Source organism: Dreissena polymorpha, chromosome 2 (genome assembly GCF_020536995.1).
Source record: "Dreissena polymorpha isolate Duluth1 chromosome 2, UMN_Dpol_1.0, whole genome shotgun sequence".
In the NCBI taxonomy this organism is placed as follows: Eukaryota; Metazoa; Mollusca; class Bivalvia; order Myida; family Dreissenidae; genus Dreissena; species Dreissena polymorpha.
The window spans coordinates 110,504,184-110,527,859 of NC_068356.1; the positions used below are offsets into that span (position 1 = coordinate 110,504,184).

The window sequence follows — 23,676 nt, forward strand, 5'->3', positions numbered from 1 at the left end:
ATTCAACTTCGGATTTATATCGGTTTTAGCCGGTTAGTTCTGGGTCAGCTTCTCGAAACAAGTCTTAGATCAGTAATTTACTTAATTCTTGAGGTTTTTCATTCTAAAATCATGCTGTCCCATCTCAATGTACTTGCAATACACGAACTGTAATGGAATACCATTATATGTTCATCATAATTGGTTTATGATAAGGGATGCTCTTTAAATAACGTAACGATAAAGTGTTTTAACAAAAATCTGTGTTTCTTTGAAGTCTAAATTTTGTTGTGTTTGATACACACAACGTTTTCTCTAGATAGGACTATTGTTTCGCCCCGGTCTGCCCATGCGTCTATTTGTCCATATGTCCTTCCAAATCTTATTCTTTTAAAAATAAAAAATAAAGTACTTAGGCTAATTAATGGCTGGTTAGATTAATGAAACGCTGTATGTGAATTAAGGGCAATATTTGTAATAAATTGTGGATTGTAAAATTACAAACATAAGTCAAAACTGTCCGAAAAATATTATTACTGGTATGATTGAAAAAAAATAAAAAAGCGCGGTTAATGAAAAGCGGTATATTAATATAATGCTATAAACGGAATATGCACGTTCCTTCCTTTTTTGCCGACACAAATTGTGGTTGCCATGATTACAGAAATAAATAAAAACAAAAATGTGGATCCTGCGACAATTTACAAAGAACAAAGGCAAGATTGGACCCCGTATGTGGATTGAGGGCCATATAGAGAATACACGCAGTATTACAGTTTTTCAGTTAGAAAAAACATGGTTGCTATGGTAACAAAAATGAGTAAAAACTAAAATCTGGATCCTGCAATAACTACAAAGTCCTTAAGCTATGTTAATGAAACTAATAGAGAATATTTTCTTATTCCGACATAGTTTAACCGGTAGGGGACTGCTATTTTGTCTTGGACTGATAGCAAAAAAGTGTTCATGGGAGAAATGATTAATTAATCGATTGAAACAACAACAACATTAATGTTAAACAGGAAAAGAAAAACCTTATATTTGTTCAGTAGTTAGTATTGCCTTATCTTTATTCATTCAACTTTTGTTATGAGAGATATTGACTTTCTCTCCTTTATATAACAAATCTTGAGCTGTCCTTTAAACAAGATTTATTTGCTCGCATGGCAAGGTACACTGTCAAAATCTAATTAACACCTGACACGCTGTAATCGATATTTGATTTGAAAAGTCTTGTTAGATAGAGTTATTGTTTTCTGATTGCCCAATTTAAATCTTCTTTGAATTGACCAATGTTACAACTGGTTATTTCTCACATGATATATATTAAACATATGAAATACACTAATAAAGCTATTTAATATCGTGGAATGCTTATATTGAATATCTTGTATTGCCCAAGTTGTTCAAAAGAGCATGTACAGAGCAGTTAGTTTACAACCATGTACTGTATAAATACTGTTCTTGTATACAAGGGGTAATTGGAACTGACTTAATATGCAATCGAAATATCGACTTCCCAACCCATCGATTAAAAGCTGAATAATGGACGTACATTGTAACTAGCTAAATGGGCTAATTTACAACTTTCCTCTTCTATATTAATTAAGTTCATATTTAATTTTCGAAATTGGCAGAAAGACCACAAGTACGTTATTTACAAAATTTCTTCTTTTAATAAGAACATCAACAGCATTTATTCAGCCGTAAAGCTCATAGCCTACATTATATATGCAGTATACAATTTATAAGTAATGGTAGGTGGTTTTGGACGACACTGTTATTAACTGGTAAGTTATGAAGGGAATAAATAAATTGCATCTAACATTGCAACTGCACCTCTAATAATAACCAATGTACTTAGAAGCGATACGATTATAAGTATTGATACAATTATAAGTAGAAATAAACAATTGTGGATAGAAAAATAATTTATATGGTTTGTCTGAATAACTACATTATTAAGAATCTGCTTTTTCGAGATAAAAACAAGTATTGTATATTATTAACCATTTCTTTTAATTATTAATAAAGGTAGGGGGGAATATTGATTGATTATTAAAAACGAGATTTGTAAACTGGACTATTTGAAATAAAATGATTTATTATATATTATTTACTAGGACCTTAAGTTGAAAACTTATATACAAGTTTGTATTAATGACTTACTGTACTTGTAGTTTAAGAATTCAAGTAAATCAAGTTATGCAAAGTTGCATCCGGATAGTATACACATGTTTTACTAATGGCCTGATTACATCCGGATAGTATACACATGTTTTACTAATGGCCTGATTACATCCGGATAGTATACACATGTTTTACTAATGGCCTGATTACATCCGGATAGTATACACATGTTTTACTAATGGCCTGATTACATCCGGATAGTATACACATGTTTTACTAATGGCCTGATTACATCCGGATAGTATACACATGTTTTACTAATGGCCTGATTACATCCGGATAGTATACACATGTTTTACTAATGGCCTGATTACATCCGGATAGTATACACATGTTTTACTAATGGCCTGATTACATCCGGATAGTATACACATGTTTTACTAATGGCCTGATTACATCCGGATAGTATACACATGTTTTACTAATGGCCTGATTACATCCGGATAGTATACACATGTTTTACTAATGGCCTGATTACATCCGGATAGTATACACATGTTTTACTAATGGCCTGATTACATCCGGATAGTATACACATGTTTTACTAATGGCCTGATTACATCCGGATAGTATACACATGTTTTACTAATGGCCTGATTACATCCGGATAGTATACACATGTTTTACTAATGGCCTGATTACATCCGGATAGTATACACATGTTTTACTAATGGCCTGATTACATCCGGATAGTATACACATGTTTTACTAATGGCCTGATTACATCCGGATAGTATACACATGTTTTACTAATGGCCTGATTACATCCGGATAGTATACACATGTTTTACTAATGGCCTGATTACATCCGGATAGTATACACATGTTTTACTAATGGCCTGATTACATCCGGATAGTATACACATGTTTTACTAATGGCCTGATTACATCCGGATAGTATACACATGTTTTACTAATGGCCTGATTACATCCGGATAGTATACACATGTTTTACTAATGGCCTGATTACATCCGGATAGTATACACATGTTTTACTAATGGCCTGATTACATCCGGATAGTATACACATGTTTTACTAATGGCCTGATTACATCCGGATAGTATACACATGTTTTACTAATGGCCTGATTACATCCGGATAGTATACACATGTTTTACTAATGGCCTGATTACATCCGGATAGTATACACATGTTTTACTAATGGCCTGATTACATCCGGATAGTATACACATGTTTTACTAATGGCCTGATTACATCCGGATAGTATACACATGTTTTACTAATGGCCTGATTACATCCGGATAGTATACACATGTTTTACTAATGGCCTGATTACATCCGGATAGTATACACATGTTTTACTAATGGCCTGATTACATCCGGATAGTATACACATGTTTTACTAATGGCCTGATTACATCCGGATAGTATACACATGTTTTACTAATGGCCTGATTACATCCGGATAGTATACACATGTTTTACTAATGGCCTGATTACATCCGGATAGTATACACATGTTTTACTAATGGCCTGAACATGATAAAAGGAGTGCACACATATTTGTTTTTAAGGACAGTAAAATAAAAGGAAAACACTTTTACTTAATATAGTTTGTTTTGTTAGCACATTCGAATAGTATACCATTCTAAGATAATAATGTTGTGTATCTTATGGCATATATGCAACAACAGCAACATTTATTCGGCAATAAAGCTTATACAAGTTCATCACCTACACAAATGAAAACGAGCATTTATTTAATATATGCATGTAATGGAAGAAGTGGATCTATGTAATACAATTTTTTGTCTGATGAGGTAAAAATGCCACTAACAATTTAACCTATACACACTCCTAGCATGCACATATATCAATTTTACAGTTTTAAAACTAAATATATTGAAGTTACTAGTATATCATTACATACATACATGCATGTGTATATACAGCGTACATATATACTACTTCATTTTAATATTTACAAATAATAATATTTTAAGATTAACGCGCTTCTATGTATGTAAAGTTATGAAACCATCGTTAGCCACATAAACGCTGTTAAGTGCGATTTTATATTTGGCTGCATTTATTTGTGGCGAACACCACACTTAAATAAAACCGGTAACAAATAAAAATATTAATAACTTTAACTTAAAGTTGTTATAAAATCATCTTGGGTTTGTATCATCAGAACTATTAACTATTGATGATTATGATTAATTGAGCCTTGTTCTGAGAAAACTGGGCTTAATTCATGTGCGTAAAGTGTCATCCCAGATTAGCCTGTCCAGTCCGCACAGGCTAATCAGGGACGACACTTCCCGCCTAAACTTGATTTTCGGTAAGGTGGGACTTCCTTGAAACTAAAAATACCATAAAAGCGTAAAGTGTCGTCCCTGATTAGCCTGTGCGGACTGCACAGGCTAATCTGAGACGACACTTTACGCACATGCATTTTGCCCAGTTTTCTCAGAACGCGTCTCAATTTTACAACTGTATACAAATAACAAAGATAACTCATAATTACCGGTTAATTATAAAATTACGAATCGAGATGCCGTCTTAAGTTATTTGCTTCGTAAAAAAACTTCGCAGCACTTATCATTTCAGATTTACTTTCGGTGGAGATTAATCTTGTAAATGTAATAATTTTTGGCCATCTGCAATAGTGCGGCTTATTTCTTTAAAAAAAATTCGTAGGTGTGCATTTATTGGAAATACTAGTATGAAATGGTATTCATGGTTCATGGGACAAAATTTACGCTGGCGATATTCTCGTTCGATGTTGTGATACCGTCCCCTTTCTATTTCACAATTATGTGATAAGCGTAACTTTCTTAGTGCGATCCTATATTTGGCTTCATTTACTTAATCTTAATATGATTCAAGCGTAAAATGGTGTTCAAATAGTGAAAACTTTGCCACTTCGTTATGCCAAGTTTGTGCGCCCCTTAGTTATATATTTAGCTACTTTCTGCAATCTTGTACATACGAGAGAATTCGGTTTAAATTTGAATTCACTTTCTTGCGTCGTGCCTCAGAAAATTGATATTCTCTTGATGTGGTGCTTCTTAAACAATTGAGTATTTAAATTGCAATAAAATTGAGTTTAAGTTCCCTTTTATTGCTTTTTATTCGAATAATAGTGTTAAGAGGTTAATATTTATTTACACTCGTATGTTAATGAATATTTCTAGTCGAAGTGTGCCGTTCGACTGGTTTAAATTCCTCATGCTTTACATTGACCATTTCAAGGCAGTGACGTTAGCTTGTATGGGCAATTTTTCAATGTCCTTGAATTAAAGACAAATATCTCTCCTGATAATCTTTCTGAAGTATATGTATTCGAATACATTAAAGGAAGCTTTTCACAGATTTTGGCATGTATTGAAAAACATTAATGGATATTTCAGAGCATGGTAAATGTTAAGTTATATTGTTTTCTCACACATATCATAACTACAACGAAAATTTGCGATTCTGAAACATTCTTTTTGTCAATTTAACAAAAGTGAAAAGGTCCCTTTAAATTTGTTTACTCATAAATGTACTAAAAATAAATAAATAAATCAAATTTTAGCGAACAAAATATACAAATACAAAATTTGATATTTTTACATATTCCGGTGTAACAATTTTTAAGTAGGGAGTTTTACTGGGTTCTTGATAATAAAATCACATTCACTGAAAGATATATTATTTTAAACAGAAGCAACTTCTACTTTGATTGACAATGTGTCTTTCGAAAATCCTGAAAGCTAAAGTTCAACGAGCATTATTGGCACGAAAGGCCAATATGTCGCAATTCAATACTCGAGTGAGTTCATGAATGCGTTGACCCCTAATCGCTTGGGATTAATGTCTTCTTCTTTTAAATCAGACTAGTATTCACTCGTTACTACTCAAAGTTTGAACAATAAATTATTTTCAATGCCAAATTGCTGTCAGCAATATAATGAATGGAATTTTACGCCATTGTTTATAAGTATGTTTTAAAATATTTTTTGAGTTAAACGATTAACACAGGGTATTGGCTGTTTAACACGACCTTTTTCATGAATAAGCACTCCTATACTAAACTTGTGGTATTTTTTCATTAGCAAGAACAGTAACATAAATAAACAACAAGTATATTTTAAAGAAGAAGCTTTATAACGGTGTTTTGATTAAATGACGTTGCATATTGCTGCACATACTAATTTATTTGCGTAGTTGTACGGGTTTTGATATTCATTTTTTTATTATGAGGATTAATAATTGTGTTTTTTTCAATAAATTGTTCCAAACAACATAACGATCGGCCATCTACTGCATACATGTGTTTGTAAATATAGCATTATATCATAAAAAGCCTAACCTGTGTGCTTCCAGTACACGAATGCAGCACTCATCGACGCCAATAAAACTCGATATAATATTTGTGAGATGTAACTACCTCGAGGTTTTAAAATTGCAATCATTCATTTTATTTTAGAAAACACGAGCGCCGATTTATGCTTTAACGCACTACCTGCAGTATTTGAACCAGTTTGTCAGTGGCCATACTGATACGTCACGTGATGGAAATGACGTCATCAAGAAAGATGGCATCAGTCCGCTATCGTACTTGCTCCGCAAGCTGAAACTTGACCTTAAAATGTCATACGACAGGTTTGTTTGGTGACTTTGTTCAGTTGTTGTTTTTTTTCGTTTTCGTTTGTTTTGTATGTGTTGTTTTTTACGTCAAGTGTTGCTGTTTTATCAGCATAATTAATTTAATAATCACCTTAATTTATGTATAAAATATCGTTACAAATGGTCGACAGCTCGTCCTATAAACTCCTTTCTTTGAAGTATTATATATCTTTATAAACAATTGCGCAAATGTAATGCATATGAGAAAAATAATTGTATTTAATACAAACGATTAAGATTGGATTAATGGTTGATAAGTCTATGACGAGGTCGTGCCATTCTAAAAGAAGAACAGGCATTATGTTGAATTGTATCTGATGTTATCGTTACAGCTTCATCGAGGAATTCTTGAAGCCGAAAAACAACGGCATGAATTTGCTTGTGAAGCTCCTTAAATCCATACAGAACACTGGTTCCCGGCAGTTTGGCTCAGCCAGCATGACTCAGCTGAAAAACTACAAGAAAACTCTTGTGAGTATATTTTAACCACGTGATTTAAAAAGACGATATTTTCTCACGTTTGGTATTGTCGCAAAATTAAAGAAGACTATAAACCAACGCCGCCAAGCAAGCTGATGTTTAAATATAAGCTTCTTACTTATGAACTTCCGTTTCACTCTTTAAGTAAATTGCCCGTTTCGTATATAAAGCCAATTCAGTCTAATTCTAATCGCAGTTATGTGTTATCGTTATGAGTTATATAAATGTATTAATTCCGTGCAAATATTCCAATTTCTGGGTAAATCCACTTTATTGTTTCTTTGTAATACAATGTATATATCTTTCATTTTCCAGACTGACGAACACGATTGTTTGCTGTGCATCAAATATTCGTTAAGATTAAAGGTACGTTCACTATAATGTATGTAATTTGCAATCTCTTTCGAGAGATTGTTTCTGCTTTAGCTGCAATAACATGAACTGAATATTTTTTTTTAAGTTCCCGTCTTCTCTCTCTCATCTTGAACTTGCGTTGGTCATGGTTGCCTTTCGACGACGCTATGCGACAACTGTCTTTTTATTTAATTTTGAATTCTTATTTTCAGGGTGCCCTCTCGACGCTTCTAGACGACCGCTATGGGCTGGAGGCGGTATGCACGAGCCTCGTTAGCACATTCACCAAGTCCAGGGGCACAGCGGTCGAGGTGAGATAGTGTTTTGCGTACTGAACAGACGTAGCGTGTTGCTACTGCCCAATTTGTCATCTTTGATAGAAGCGCAGTTGCGGTTGCTGTTGCAGCATAACGTTTTTTGGAAGTAGTACTTCTAGATTTATGCAACTGTACAAGCGTATTAACCAGCTTTGAGCTTGCGCATCTGAGAACTTTATTTCAATTTTGCAAAATAGGAGTTTGAAAACGTGATTGAGGAAACCGTGTCTTGCAATAAATATTGCAAAAGCGTAATGACTATGATTAAAATCTAGTCGTTTGTAGACACTGGTTTGAGGTGTCGTTGCGGAATAACATTAAATGTTTCTTCTTACGACAATCATTAGCTAAATCTCATGTTCAATATAATTTGGATTTAGCATCAAAAAGTTCCTGAAGGAGTTGAAATATCAAGTTGTTTTAATATTAAAAGTTCCGTTTACATTGATGAATATATTCACTTAAACAATATGATTTGTTATAACTCACCTATGCAATATAACATAAACTTGCTATGTCGCATTCCAGATCCTTACAATAGCAATGGCGGCCACGGACGGGTTCGCACGAGTCTTGGACTGCTTCACTTATCTGCAGCTGAAGATTGGGGAACCCGTTAGATTCAAATCACTTGTGAACATGATGAACATGGACAGTCCTCAGAATATCATTTTCAAGGTCAGCGCAATTCTAATACATTATATTACGTTTCTATATTGTATGTATGTTTTGCTCACACTGAAGACTTGTTTATGTTTCTATTGACATTTAACTTAAATATATTCATTTTATACATGTATATGTATTCAACCTCGACTGCGCCGATAGCATATGCAGTCGAGTCCGTTTCCTAGGTAATACCAGTACTTAGTGAAAAGTCACTAGAACTATTCCGATTATTACAGTCATAAATGGGTGAGTTCTATTAAGAATTCATAAACTTTAGAAGCATCAAATGTTTGTCATTTATTTTTTTAATTCGTTACACATCAAAGTGTATGTAGCATCCCCATTTGTTATAGCTCGGCCCCTCCGAACGTTTTTATTTAGAATTATTTTGCTTTTTTCCCCATACAAACCAAGTAAATGTTTAATGTCAGATAAAGTTAATAAATTAAAACTTCTGTTCGGAAAATAGCATGATTGTATTACAAATCACCTTTCCAACTATTAAAGTGCAATTAATCTTACATCATTCGAAGTTATATAAATAATGAATTTTAAAGATTGCTATGAAGAGGTTAATAAAACCAAACTTTCGCCTATTCTCGTTCAGGTCTCGAGCATGAAATTCGTGAACACCTTACTGGACGCTTCCTCGAACACAAACGTGCGGGTATTCCTGCAGCACGAGCTGGAGCAGGCTGGCCTCGATGTGACCTTCATGGCGGAAGTATGGGTGTCAAAATTACGGAATACCGTTAGTGCCATCGTGGTTTTACATTAAAATCCAGAGGGCGACAATGCGATAGAACGATGACGACAGTGCGAAAATACGATGGCGAAAGTACGATGGCGACAATGCGATAATACAATGACGATAGTGCGACAATACGATGGCGACAGTGCGATAGTACGATATCGACAATGCGATAGTACGATAGCGACAATGCGATAATACGATGACGACAGTGCGACAATACGATGGCGACAGTGCGATAGTACGATGGTGACAATGAGATAAGACGATGACGACAGTACAATAACGCAATAGTAAGATGGCGACAATGCGATGATACGATGGGGACAGTACGATATGACTATCGCATTTTCGCCATCGTACTATCGCACTTTCGCCATCGTATTGTCGCACTGTCGCATTGTCGTCATCGTACCATCGCGTTGTCGCATTGTCGCCATCGTACTATCGCATTGTCGCCATCTTACTATCGCACAATTGCATTGTCGTCCTCTGGATTTTATTGAGTAACCACGATTGCCCTAACGGTATTCCGTACAAAATAATATGAAATCGTAACTATTACACACTATAAGATCGTTTTTTTTTCATATGCCGATATTTGTATATTTTTTATGATAAATGTGTTCATGTTTATGTTCACTGTACATGCTTCCAAACCATTATTATAATATAAAATGCAACTATCCAACGTATATTTGAACTTGCAAAGGGAGGTAATTTGATAAACGACATTGCTTTTGTTTTTTTCAGAGTTTTATTGCAAGAGTTTTCCCTCCTGGTTCATATAATTGTTCGATGTATTCATTTTACGCAACTCGTCAGTGTTTCACATCATGACGCGCGCTTGTCTTTATTTATGTCTTTCCCTCGACTAAGTAATTCGTTCTCACTACTTATCAACTCGTTTCCACGACTTAGTTATTCGTGGGAACAAGTCAGTATCAGTAACGACGACAATCTGAGAACGACATAACTTACTCGTGTAACCACATACTCAACAATTCAGAATACACGCAGTTTGAAAAATATATAAAAGCGTATGTCTGATTTATATCCTCCGAAATGATGTTGGCCTCCATTGTGTCAGCCATTTTGAAACATGAATTGAACAACATGTATTTTGTGCTTGATTATTTCGTTACCAAGAGCTAGGGTACGTCGTTGCAACGAGACTTATTTATGTCGTTTCCACGTGTAAGTTATCTTATGAAGATACTATTTATGGAAAACATAGATACAAACATTCCACTTCTGTGACACCGTAAATTGTTCTATTCTAGCCGTGAATTTGTTAACCTGATCCAACTTATCCCCCTAGTTACACTATAAAATGTTCGAACCTGACACAGAGCTCACTTTTTTGTCGAGGTGCGTTTGTTTTTAGTATAATGGTTTTGTTTCTTTCATGTGTAATGTCTTTCTATTTTTAGAAACTGACCGGAAATGGACTAGAGTATGACGATCTGCACCACGAGCTAGCGAATTGGCAACGGAAGTACGTTAATGTGGATCACGTGATGCAGAAGAGGGCAACGGTCCTTCAAACGCAAGAAGAAATGCACAACAGTCAAAAACTGGTTAGATTTAGCAAATGACCATACATGTTCCAGGTTTTATTGTATAGAATTGTAGCAACATTTTCCAATAACAAATACATCAGGAAGTGGCACGTTTTTGTTTTATAATCGCCGCGCGAATAATGACATATTTTGCTATATTCAATTTGAACAACGTATGCTACAGGTACTATTTATAATAAAACATTAATCAGCCATGACCTTTTAAAGTCCGAACCACGATAATTATTACAATAATGATTATTATGATATAAATGATAGCAATAATAAGAATAATATGATAATTATTATTATTTTATTATCATCAATAGTATTACTATTAGACTTGTTTTTGTTATTATTATTATTATTAGTAGTAGTACTTTTAGTTTTATAAGTATTAGTATCATTGCTATCTTGAAATTAATGTTGCTTTTGTTTAAACATTGTAATTGCAGATTGCTGATCTCCAACATCAAGTGCAGGTTGGTTGAGTTTTTTTTCACTTCACAGAAAACAACATTTCAAATATTGTTAAACAAATAACTAACTATTTAATGAGAACAAAGAAGCAATAACGCCAGTGACAGAATAATAAATCGTATATCCGTGTGTATACGCTTCATGTTAAATAAATACATTTGTTTTCGTTGAAGACATGCATATGGCAATCTCTATATCAAAATTCCAGTAATAATTCAACATTAACATCTTTGAAAACATGTAATCGATATTTTATTGAGATACTTTCATGTTGAACATCTTTCCAGAAATTGTGCACAGAAAAGGAAAACCTTGCACGCACGCTTAAATTGGTAAGCATGTTTTTCGACCCACACAAAATGTAATAATACATTAAGCACCTGCTAACAGTACAAATTATTTAATTTTTCTATGTCGGCATGCATTAAAGTGGCCTTTTCACAGATTTCGGCATATTTTGAAGTTTGTCATTAAATGCTTTATATTGATAAATGTAAACATTGGATCTTAAAAGCTCCAGTAAATAATCAAGAGTGAAATTAAAAAAAGGAAAAAAAAAGTGGCCGGGCAGGGCTCGAACCAGTGACCCCCGGAGTCCTGGAGTTAGTCTGAAGTAAAAACGCATAAGCCCTCTCGGCTTTTCCGCCGTGTATGCAAATCTAAAGTATTTTATACCTTATATAAGCAATCTTCGTAGTTTCGAAAATTCGAAAATTTAAACGACAACAACAGAACTCTTCAAATTATTCAATCGTTTCGCGTTGCAACGCTTTATAATTTTTAGGTTTTCAAATCGTCAAAAGATACATAAAATTGCTATATTGGACTATGGTAAATGTTCAGTAATACTGTTTCCTCACAAATATCATAACTAAAACGAAAATTTGCGAATCTGAAACAACTTTTTTCAATTTTGCCAATTTACCAAACCGTGAAAAGATCCCTTTAACGCTCTGTTTAAAGTTATTACAAATAAATTTAGTGGGATAGCAAATATTATTTTATGTTCTTTTTCTTTAATAGGTTAGCATTGAACTGAAGCAGAAGCATGCCGATTTGAGACGGAGGTATGATGACGGATGTGATGCATTTACCCAGTGCTCGTCACGTGATGTTCAAGGTGAGATTTGATTGGTCACCACATCCGCTGACGGCATTAGCTACTGCTTGCTCTTTTTTTCAATCCTATCGTCATGTCTATTTCAAGAGTTAAGCGAGGTAAACTGTACATGTAGTAAAAATGTAAATTTTCATTCACCAGTTTCTGAAAAATATAAGTGCATATAAAATACTAAGAATGGCAAATTGTTGATTTTATTTAAATAAATGTCGTAAATTGATCGTTAACAATCATATCAGCTTATAAAATGAATTATTATTTATTTTATTTATTTAACAGAAAAATGGAATAACGACTTGATCTTAATGTTTCAGATGTGGCTCTTCAGTGTGACCTTAGGGCTCGAACTGTCGACAAGGATACACCATTGCGAACAGCGGCTGAATATTTCAGATGGAATGTAAGTTGTTGATTTTTAAGATGGTGTACCATGGTGTAGAAGATTGAGTTTCTTAGAAGTAATAGCAATTCTGCGCTTTTGAGCGTTCAAACGAATCGGAACCAAACATAAAACACAATGTTATCACAATTGGTTCCTCGACTTGTGGTTAACACCAATCGCAATGATGTGGTACGGTACGATGATACAAATATAATTTAATTATGCTTTGATCTAGGCGAATTTAACACAAAAACCTACAAAAGGGTTTGTTTTGTTTCAGACAACCATTACTGGAGAGAAAACCAATGGTGCCATATTTTATCCACCAACACGAAAACCTGAAGGTGACAACGCCGACGATGACAGAGACGAAAATCAACCGGAAGTCGTCGACGAAGAGGGCGCGGTCAAAGTCTCTCAATGGCTGAAGACTCATTGCAGTTCCTCCACGAAATCAGATGACAGGTTTTGTGACTGCGACGCAGAAGGCGCGAGTAACGACGCGTCGTCTGCGTTTGGTTTCAAACGAAATAGTCTGACAAGAAGACGTGCGCGAAAAACCGAATTTCCAGGGAATTGGAAACTGATTCCGAAGTCTATCGAACGATTCCCCTCGCGTTTTCCGACCCAGTGTTGTCACGTTACTAAATGTGACCGGTGTGATATCAGAGACGGCCCCGATAATTCTGGTCAACGCAAACCAAATTTGAATAAAGCGGAACAAGTTCATTTTGGTGTGAGACTTATTTCAAATAAAGATTCCAGTAAACGACTGGAAACTCACTCTCAAAGTTCCGACAGTGCGATTGGTGGTTCCGGCGACCGTCTGTGGAATGAACGGCGTTTGCCTGTACTTCCGGTTGCAGCGAGCGACGAGGATGTTCTTCAGGATCTCGTTCAACCGGACGACTCTGCGAGCGGATGCACGACGATTAACGAACCACTTCCGGACTATTCTTTCAGGACCGGAAGTCAAGCGGACCACAACAGCTTCATCGCGGAGCTTTCAAGCGTTCTGCGCGAATTTGAAGGACACCTATTGATGTATGAGACGCCCGTGTCGGGTTTGAAAAACAATTCCGGCCACAAATCCACTCCAATCGAAACGTACGTTAGTTTGGGAAACATTTGACGCAAGTTTGTGGGCTCTGTGTTAAAAGGTTGCAGAATATAAGCGTGAACAAATGTATTGAAAAAGTAAAAAGTTAAATGCACACAAATATGAAAAAAAGTTTTTGCGCTTATTGTGAAACTAATAATATGTATACCTAGTTAAAATCATATTTTACTGCAAATAAATTTTAATATGGAATTCAGTCCTACATGAAATTCAAAGTTATTTTTTTAAGTCACACAAGAAGTATTCAATTGGTTTTATTTGTTGCTGTGTAGAATATAGTGAAATGTTTATATCTAATGAACAAAACAACTGTTGAATACATTTTAAGGAATGTACACAACTTCACATTTATTAATTAAATATATTTACTCGTTTGTGTTGATTATTTTTATAATATAGACAACTAAAAATCCTTTCATGTAAACGTTTAGTTTTGTCAGTTTTATATAAACCCTTCAACATGCATTTTTTTAAATATAAACCTAGTAGTAGAGAAGAGTTTCCTATATATCTTTTTCTTGTGTTCATTTCTGATATAGTTCACATTTTTCAAAATGAAGAAACCGCTGTAACACTTGTTCATTTGCAACCAGAATTGTTCTTGGATCTCCAATTTGTCTTATGATCTTTATTAGGAATTAAACATAAGAGATATATAGGATCTGGCACGAGTTGTCATATCATACCATATTTTATTAAAAGAGTTCAGGAATTTTGTTAGTAAGCGAGCCTTCGGCGAGCTTACTAACAAATTTCCTGGACGAGCTTAATAAAATATGGTATGAAATGACAATGTGTGTCAGATTTTTTTATCACATGCTTTTAAATGAGCAAATTAAATAAATATTTACGCAAACATAATGATAAAACCCGGATGTTGTTTACATTTCGTGACGTCATTTGCCGTTGCAACGTCATTTCAGCAAAAATAACAAAATGCGATTGGTCAATTAAACGAAAACTAAGCCAATGAAAACGCTTAAAAACTATATTACACATGTGTAAGATAAAAATATATGGTTATAGTACATGGGAAACAGGGTGTGGCATGTGATAAACAAGAGGGCCTGAAAGGCCCATAGTCGCTCACCTGAGATAACACGATATTAATGGGACAAATCTTCTGACCAAGTTTCATGAAGATCAAAAAATAAATCTCTAGAGTGTTAACAAGATTTTACTATAGCCATATAAGAAAAAATGCCCCGCCCCTTGGCAGCCATGTTTTTCAACCAACCGGCATCATTTTTTAACACTTCCAAGATATTATCGGGATGAATCATCTGACCAAGGTTCATGAAGATCGGACAGTAAATGTGGCCTCTAGAGTGTTAACAAGATTTGACTATCGCCATATAAGGAAAAATGTCCCGCCCCTTGAAAGCAATGTTTTTCAAGCAAACATAATTATTTTCGAGCTTATCAAAGATATCATTGAGACCAATCTTCTGACCGAATTTCATAAAGATTGGACAATAAATGTGGCCTCTAGAGTGTTAACAAGGTTTTACTAAAGCCATATATAGCCATATAAGGAAAAATGCCCCGCCCCTGGTGGCCATGTTTTTAAAGCAACAAAAACCATTTTCAAACTCATCCAAGATATCATTGGGACAAATCTTCAGACCAAGTTTCATGATGATCGGAAAATAAATGTGACCTCTAGAGTGTTAACAAGGTCATACATTTCAATATAATTTAAAATAAAAGTTAAAAAGAACATGTGTCGAAAAATGCGAAATGAGCCAGATATTTAATTCTGAAATCGAAAATGTCTATAAAGTTGAATTTGCCAGAATGTATATCATGCATGTACGATGTGAATCTTAATTTAGTTTAATGGTTGTTTTTAAATTCCTGCAGCGATGTCTATTCATACGACACACAAACACTAACTCCGATCCTAATAAAAAGACGAATTCTTTGGTTATTATAGGAAAATATGTACGAAATATCTTCGTCACCATCAACTCGGGGCGCTAATTTGTCTTTGCTGCATTTTATGAAATTCGTCTTCAATGTCTTGCCTATTTTGTGTTATTGTAACATGTATTTATCAATATATTACAATTTAACACATACAAAAATCGTATAGTCTCGCTTTAATCGTTTGACAAAAGAATGCCATATTGTACAGAATCATCAAACAATAAAAACATATTCAAAAGTTTGCTATCTTCCAGAATGTAAAACTATCATTTATAATTAATACTACTTAATCTTCTTGTGCTTAAAAAAAATATTTTAAAAAGGGAGACAACTTTGTCAATTCAACATAATTTTTCAAAGGCCATTATGCAGTTACTTCCCTTGACATGCTGAACTAGAGTGGTCACAAGCTGCTTTACTATATAAATATAAGGAAAATGACCCCCCCCCCCCCCCAGCGGTCATGCTTTTTTACCAATCCTAACCATTTTCGAACTCAACCGTCATATCCAGAAAACACATGTTCTGACCAAATTTCATGAACATTGGACCAAAAATGTGACTTCTAGAGAGTTCACATGTTTTCACTATATACATATAGAAAAAACTGCCCCGGCCCCTGGCGGCCATGTTTTTTCACCGATCTGGACCATTTTCGAACTCGTCCGAGATATCAATGTTTTGACCAAGTTCCATGATGATTGGGCAAAAATTGTGACTTCTAGAGTGTTCACAAGGTTTCTCTATAGTCATATAAGGAATACTGCCCCGCCCCCTTGCGGCCATGTTTTTCAACGGACCAGAACCATTTTGAACTCAACCAACATATCATTAAGACAAACATTTTGACAAAGTTACATGAAGATTGGGCATCAAATGTGACTTCTACAGTGTTCACAAGGTTTTTCTTTTTTTTGACCTAGTGACCTAGTTTTTGACTCAGCATGACCCAGTTTCGAACTCTGTCGAGGTATCAATGGGACAAATGTTCTGACCAAGTTTCATGAAGATCAGACAATAAATGTGGCCTCTAGAGTGTTCACAAGGCAAAATGTTGACGACACACGACGGACGAAGGACAAACGGCAATCACAAAAGCCCGCCATGAGCATGTTGTGCTCAGATGAGCTAACAATAATCGTTATGGTAATATTACATGGGAAACAGGGTATGGCATGTTTTAAATGACTAAAAAACAAGAGGGCCTGAAAGGCCAAAAGTCGCTCACCTGAGATAAAAAGAAATGACCTGTTCTTTGCAGCCCAAGGATATCTTGGAATTCAACAAATGCTCTAACCAAGTTTCATGAAGAATGAACAACAAATGGCCCCCTGGCGTCCATGTTTTTTATCAGACCTGAACCATTTTTGAACTCTTCCAAGATATGTCCAAATTTCATGAAGATTGGGCAAAAAATGTGTGTTTTAGACTGTTCACATGTTTTCACTATATACATATAAAGAAAACTGCCCCACCCCCTGGCGGCCATGTTTTTTCACTGATCACGACCATTTTCAAACTCGTCCGATACATCCACATAACTAATGTTTTGACAAAAGTTCATGATGATTAGCCAAAAAATGTGACTTCTAGAGTGTTCACAAGCTTTTTTACTATATAAATATAAGGAAAAAGACCCCCCCCCCTGGCGGCCATGTTTTTTTAACGATCCAAACCATTTTCGAACTCAACTGTCGTATCCAGGTGTGGTTGTGCGGTCTCGTTCACTTACGCAAGTGAACCTGTCACGGGACGGTTACGAGTTATGTAACTTTGTGAGCACTTATGAAATGCGGAAATATTGATTCGACGTTTATATCCGGTCAGGATGACACCAATGACTGGTTGTAATTCAATTAACTAAAAGCGTCCAGTCAGATACGCCTGAATACACTCAAAGAATTAATCTATAAGTAAAAACCAAAGCAGCTTTAACGAAAAATAACTAACTTTTATTCCAAGAACTCGGGAAATAAAGAACAATGCCAGAGAATTAAGAACAGGTACAAGCCAAGTCTAAAGAATCTAAGTATCGTTACAAAAATGAACAAAATACAGCAAATACCTTAATGAATGTAAAAATAAGTTCACAATCTGTAAAAAAAACTGACATAAATATTAGTTACTGTAAGTCTAGAAGTTGCTTCAAAAATCTAGTTTAGAAAATAGGTCTAACTTAATCTAAAGAACACAATTTATGGAGATTAGGAAACTTCAGTGAATCAAATGTAAAAGTAACAAGAATTTACTAAAGTTATTGTAATAAAATAGAGTCTTTCTAATTTAGAAAATACCAAATGAAAATAATCTATTGTTACAATAATTTAGAGTTTAATTATTTTAAAATTCCAACCATTTACAAGAGCTGTTACCTTTTCAAGAAAGCATCAAGAGGTGATTAAATCAGCCAAAACAGCTTATTTTATACAGTTCTGAGAGCACTGGCAGAAGAGTCTATTTTCCCTCAGAACAGTCCATTTATCAATGATCAATATCCTCCCAAATTCAAGAGCAGAACTAACAAGGGCTGTTTGTAAAACATGCATGCCCCCCATATGGGCTGTCAGTTGTAGTGGCAGCCATTGTGTGAATACGATTTTTGTCACTGTGACCTTGACCTTTGACCTAGTGACCTGAAAATCAAAAGGGGTCATCTGCCAGTCATGATCAATGTACCTATGAAGTTTCATGATCCTAGGGGTTAGCATTCTCGAGTTATCATCCAGAAACCATTTTACTATTTAAGAGTCACTGTGACCTTGACCTTTGACCTAGTGATCTGAAAATCAATAGGGGTCATCTGCCAGTCATGATCAATGCACCTATGAAGTTTCAAGATCCTAGGCGTAAGCATTCTTGAGTGATCATCCGGAAACCATCTGGTGGACGGACCGACCGACGGACCGACATGTGCAAAACAATATACCCCCTCTTCTTCGAAGTTGTGCATAAAATATATTACTAAACCAGGTTAAACAAGGGAGATAAATACTGCAAAATTATGTACATGTTGTCTTTCTTTCAGCTATCTCTTAGTTGACGGCTTATCATAAGTGCTAATGACTTAAACAGTTATGTTAATTATGAAAATTCTGTGTTATGAAAAATTACATAATACTGTTAATGTTACATAATAATGACATAAAAAAACCATAATTTACTACACAGGAAACAAATGTTCTGACCAAATTTCATGAAGATTGGGCAAAAAATATGTCTTATAGACTGTTCACATGTTTTCACTATATACATATAGAGAAAACTGCCCCACCCCCTGGCGGCCATGTTTTTCCACCCATCATGACCATTTTCGAACTCGTCCGAGATATCTATAACATCGATGTTTGAAACTTTGTATGATGATTAGGCAAATAATGTGACTTCTAGAGTTTTCACAAGCTTTTTTTACTATATAAATATAAGGAAAATGACCCCCCCTCTGGCGGCAATGTTTTTTTTACCGATCTGAACCATTTTCAAACTAAACCATCATATCTAGCAAACACATGTTCTGACCACATTTCATGAAGATTAGACCAAAAATGTGACTTCTAGAGTGTTCAAATGTTTTCACTATATACATATAGAGAAAACTGCCCCACCCCCTGGCAGCCATGTTTTTTCACCGATATGGACCATTTTCTAACTCATCCGAGATATCAATAAAACCAATGTTTTGACCAAGTTTCATAATGATTGGGCAATAATTGTGACTTCTAGAGTGTTCACAAGGTTTCTCTAAAGCCATACATGAATAAGGAATACTGCCCCATGTTTTTCAATGGACCGGAACCATTTTTGAACTCAACCAACATATTATTTAGACAAACATTTTGACAAATTTACATGAACATTGGGCATCAAATGTGCCTTCTACAGTGTTCACAAGGTTTTTCTTTTTTGACCTAGTGACCTAGTTTTTGACCCAGCATGACACAGTTTCGAACTCAGTCGAGGTATCAATAGGACAAATGTTTTGACCAAGTTTCATGAAGATCAGACAATAAATGTGGCATCTGGAGTGTTCACAAGGCAAAATGTTGACGACAGACGACGCACGACGGACAAAAGGCGATCACAAAAGCTCACCATGAGCATGTTGTGCTCAGGTGAGCTACAAACGAATACCGATTGATTGCAAAAATGTTATTTGTATTGGTTAACAATAATTTGTAACAAAAGCACCATTAATCGAGGTTTCCGTATAAGAATGCAAATATAGGCATAACAGTCTATCAATCTACCTGCACTGTGTGAACAAGGCGCACAGTGAATGAATTTATGAATAAAAATATATCCTTCCTAAGTTGGGAAAGTAACATTCAATATTATGATTGAAATATGTTTATTCTTAATGTGGTGAGTGAAAAATATGAAATATATAGCGCGAAAACTAATGTATACGTCTGCAACACAGCACAGAGCAGACATCTTTTGTGCATAAAATACAGCTTTTCTTGCAGATTGTGCCAATCTTAAGGTATATGAATAAATCATTGAAAAAGTCTGAAATCGGTGACAAAATTTCACCTTGCGTGACACATTACGTGTAGTTTACATGGATTTTTGAACAAGAAAACATGCTTATTAATTATAGTAATTCTGATGTATTTCACATTTTCATAAGCAGCATAAAAATCTGTCTCTTATGCACTAAAAAAATTCGTAATAAAAAATGTTTTTAAAATTTATTTGGAAAACAGCAACTCTTACCGGTGTGTTACATCCAATAACGTTTAATTGGAAAAACCCAACAAAGGTTTTGATCAAGTTTTTTCAAAATGTTTCGCGAACATGTTGACTTTGGGCGTTGTCCATTTAATCCTCCTTACTATAAGCGTTCACCATTTTGACTATATAATACATTTCAAACGAAAACCTCACCCTTTGTAGAAGACAGAAAAGCACTTTGTAAAGTAGAAAATGTTATGTCTCTGAATAAACATCGACGTGTCAATTCTTACAAAAAATTTCCAAATGCTAAAGATATTAAAGATTCTCTGTATTTTTACATTGGGCAATGAAATAACACGAAATTCAGAATATAAAATTGAGATACAATAAGGATTAAAACATAACTATTTAAAAAAAAGAAGTACATGAATGCTAAACAGAAATATAGATATACATTGTAGTTTTAATATAATACGAAACAAAACAGAACGGGTTGTCTACGGTAAACATACGATCAGGCTAACAACAACACAAATCAGTTTATTGAATCACCGTATAAGTGGCCACCATTCCGTCTTCCATGTGCTCGGCAACGTGACAATGTAAGAGCCAAATGCCAGGACTTGTAACGAACATTTCCACCGTCTCGTACGTACCCGGAAACACCTCTATAACGTCCCCTTCGTGCGTCTTTTCGGTGCGATACGTGTAGGTATGCCCGTGAAAGTGAACCGTGTGAAGGTCTTCGTTCTCGCCTAGGCCCATGATGTACCAGGCAATATTATCACCAGACTTCGCGACCAAGCCTTCAACGTTGTTGTAAATCAATGCGTTTATGGAATCGTATTTATTGCTTTCAATGAAATCAGAGGAACTCGTATCGGCCTGCGGGCAATTTTCCTTGATATTTTTCTGAATATACCAGCTTTTGTTCTCGTCAAAGGCCAAGAAAAGTAGTGCGAATTCTTTTTCCACGGAATCAATACGTTTACCGTGCTGATCTAATGTCCCAGGTCGGCAGACGACAATCGGGCTTGCCAGGCCGGAGTACACATCGCGAACTGGATCTACCGCGGAGTGATACATAAAATTTATACAATTTTGACCAATATTAGTTGGACCCGAAGAGCTAGGTACCTGCCACGTGTATGTAAAAGTAGTTCCGGGTGGTACGGCGTCTCCTACGGGCATGCTTTGTCCGTCATTATACTTCATGCCTTCATTGGATTTGTTATACAGAAGTCCGTGCGCATGAATTGAATACGGTCGTGACGCAGCGTTTTTGAACACGACGATCAAAGTATCACCCACCTCCGCTTTGATAAACGGTCCGAGAACAGCAAGGTGAATGTCCTCGGGACCTCGTTGCTTCTCCAATGAGAAAGTTGCGTCGGTATATTCACGGTATACAGCCTTTGTATACACGCTTCCGACGAACTTTCCGCCTTTTTCTACCCGGTGGTGTTGAGCGCTGAAAAACGACGAGTTAAGTGTAGAAGGATATCATTAAAGCCCAACCTAATGTCGGTTTGCGCTTACAATAAACGTGTGTTTTATGCCAAAAATTTCGACATTGGCTGATAAAGGATCGACCGAAAAAAAATCCAATTTTTAGCTGACAACAAATAGACTACAACGGTCGATGTGTGTCTAAATGGTGGCCTAATTTAAATAATATAAATAAAAGACATACAAAAACTCACTGAAGTAAACTTATCATAGATGCTGGGCCTAAAAATTTTCCAATTGTAAACTGTTTTGAACAAGAGGGCCTGAAAGGCCCAAAGTCGCTCACCTGAGATAAAACAATGACCTGTTCTTTGCAGCCCAAGACATCAATGGAACAAATGTTCTAACCAAGTTTCATGAAGAATGAACAACAAATGGCCCCCTGGCGGCTATGTTTTTTTAAACAGACCTGAACCATTTTTTTAACTCTTCCAAGATATGTCCAAATTTTATGAAGATTGGGCAAAAAATGTGTCTTCTAGACTGTTCACATGTTTTCACTATATACATATAAAGAAAACTGCCCCACCCCCTGGCGGCCATGTTTTTCCACTGATCACGACCATTTTCAAACTTGTCCGAGACATCCACAAAACTAATGTTTTGACATAATTTCATGATGATTACGCAAAAAATGTGACTTCTAGAGTGTTCACAAGCGTATCCAGGTGTGGTACTGCCTACGCAAGTGAACCGGTCACGGGACGGTTACGAGTTATGTAACTTTGTGAGCACTTATGTAATGCACAAGTATTTATTCGACGAACGCTTATTTCCGGTCAGGATGACACCACTGACTGGTTGTAATTCAATTAACTAAAGGCGTCCAGTCAGATACGCCTGAATACACTCAAAGAATTAATCCATAAGTAAAAACCAAAGCAGCTTTAACAAAAAATAACTAACTTTTATTCCAAGAACTCGGAAAATGAAGAACAATGACAGAGAATTAAGAACAGGTACAAGCCAAGTCTAAAGAATCTAAGTATCGTTACAAAAATGAACAAAATACAGCAAATACCTTAATGAATGTAAAAAGAAATTCACAATCTGTCAAAAAAATGATATAAATATTAGTTACTGTAAGTCTAGAAGTTGCTTCAAAAATCTAGTTTAGAAAATAGGTCTTACTTAATCTAAAGAACACAATTTATGGAGATAAGGAAATTTCAGTAAATCAAATGTCAAAACAAGAGATGTGTTCGTCAGAAACACAATGCCCCCTACAGCGCCGCTTTGAAACAAAATTTCTATTTATCATTTGGCAGGTATAGAAATCATCTCCCTTTAAAGCTTATAACTTTTCTGGATTTTGTTTTTTGACCTTTGACATTGAAGTATGACCTTGACCTTTCACCACTCAAAATGTGCAGCTTCATGAGATACACATGCATGCTAAGTATCAAGTGGCTATCTTCAATATTGCAAAAGTTATGGTTAATGTTAAAGTTTTTGGACGGACACACAAACTGACAGACAGACGGACTGACCAACAGTTCAACTGCAATATGCCACCTTCCT

At 35.3% G+C, this 23,676-nt stretch overlaps 2 protein-coding genes across 9 annotated transcripts in view; one reads left to right on the top strand and one right to left on the bottom strand.

Annotated features, from left to right (window-relative positions):
• LOC127870403 (uncharacterized) overlaps nt 1-14,417 on the top strand; it is a 23,821-nt gene extending 9,404 nt beyond the window's left edge. For both annotated transcript variants that reach the window (XM_052413010.1, XM_052413009.1), the window contains exons 3-14: nt 6,609-6,784; nt 7,141-7,279; nt 7,604-7,654; nt 7,855-7,953; nt 8,488-8,637; nt 9,236-9,352; nt 10,813-10,959; nt 11,397-11,423; nt 11,709-11,753; nt 12,445-12,541; nt 12,856-12,941; nt 13,204-14,417. In XM_052413010.1, the coding sequence (XP_052268970.1) occupies nt 6,609-6,784; nt 7,141-7,279; nt 7,604-7,654; nt 7,855-7,953; nt 8,488-8,637; nt 9,236-9,352; nt 10,813-10,959; nt 11,397-11,423; nt 11,709-11,753; nt 12,445-12,541; nt 12,856-12,941; nt 13,204-14,055 (1,986 nt within the window). In that variant the 3' untranslated portion in view covers nt 14,056-14,417. The remainder of the gene's footprint in view (nt 1-6,608; nt 6,785-7,140; nt 7,280-7,603; nt 7,655-7,854; nt 7,954-8,487; nt 8,638-9,235; nt 9,353-10,812; nt 10,960-11,396; nt 11,424-11,708; nt 11,754-12,444; nt 12,542-12,855; nt 12,942-13,203) is intronic.
• Nucleotides 14,418-17,902: 3,485 nt separating this feature from the next.
• Nucleotides 17,903-23,676, bottom strand: part of LOC127868497 (hephaestin-like protein) — an 83,889-nt gene continuing 78,115 nt past the window's right edge. For 5 of the 7 annotated variants that reach the window (XM_052410324.1, XM_052410323.1, XM_052410322.1 and 2 more), the window contains exon 13: nt 17,903-22,117. In XM_052410324.1, the coding sequence (XP_052266284.1) occupies nt 21,187-22,117 (931 nt within the window). In that variant the 3' untranslated portion in view covers nt 17,903-21,186. The remainder of the gene's footprint in view (nt 22,118-23,676) is intronic. The other 2 variants (XM_052410318.1, XR_008044154.1) reach the window with 2 other exon arrangements.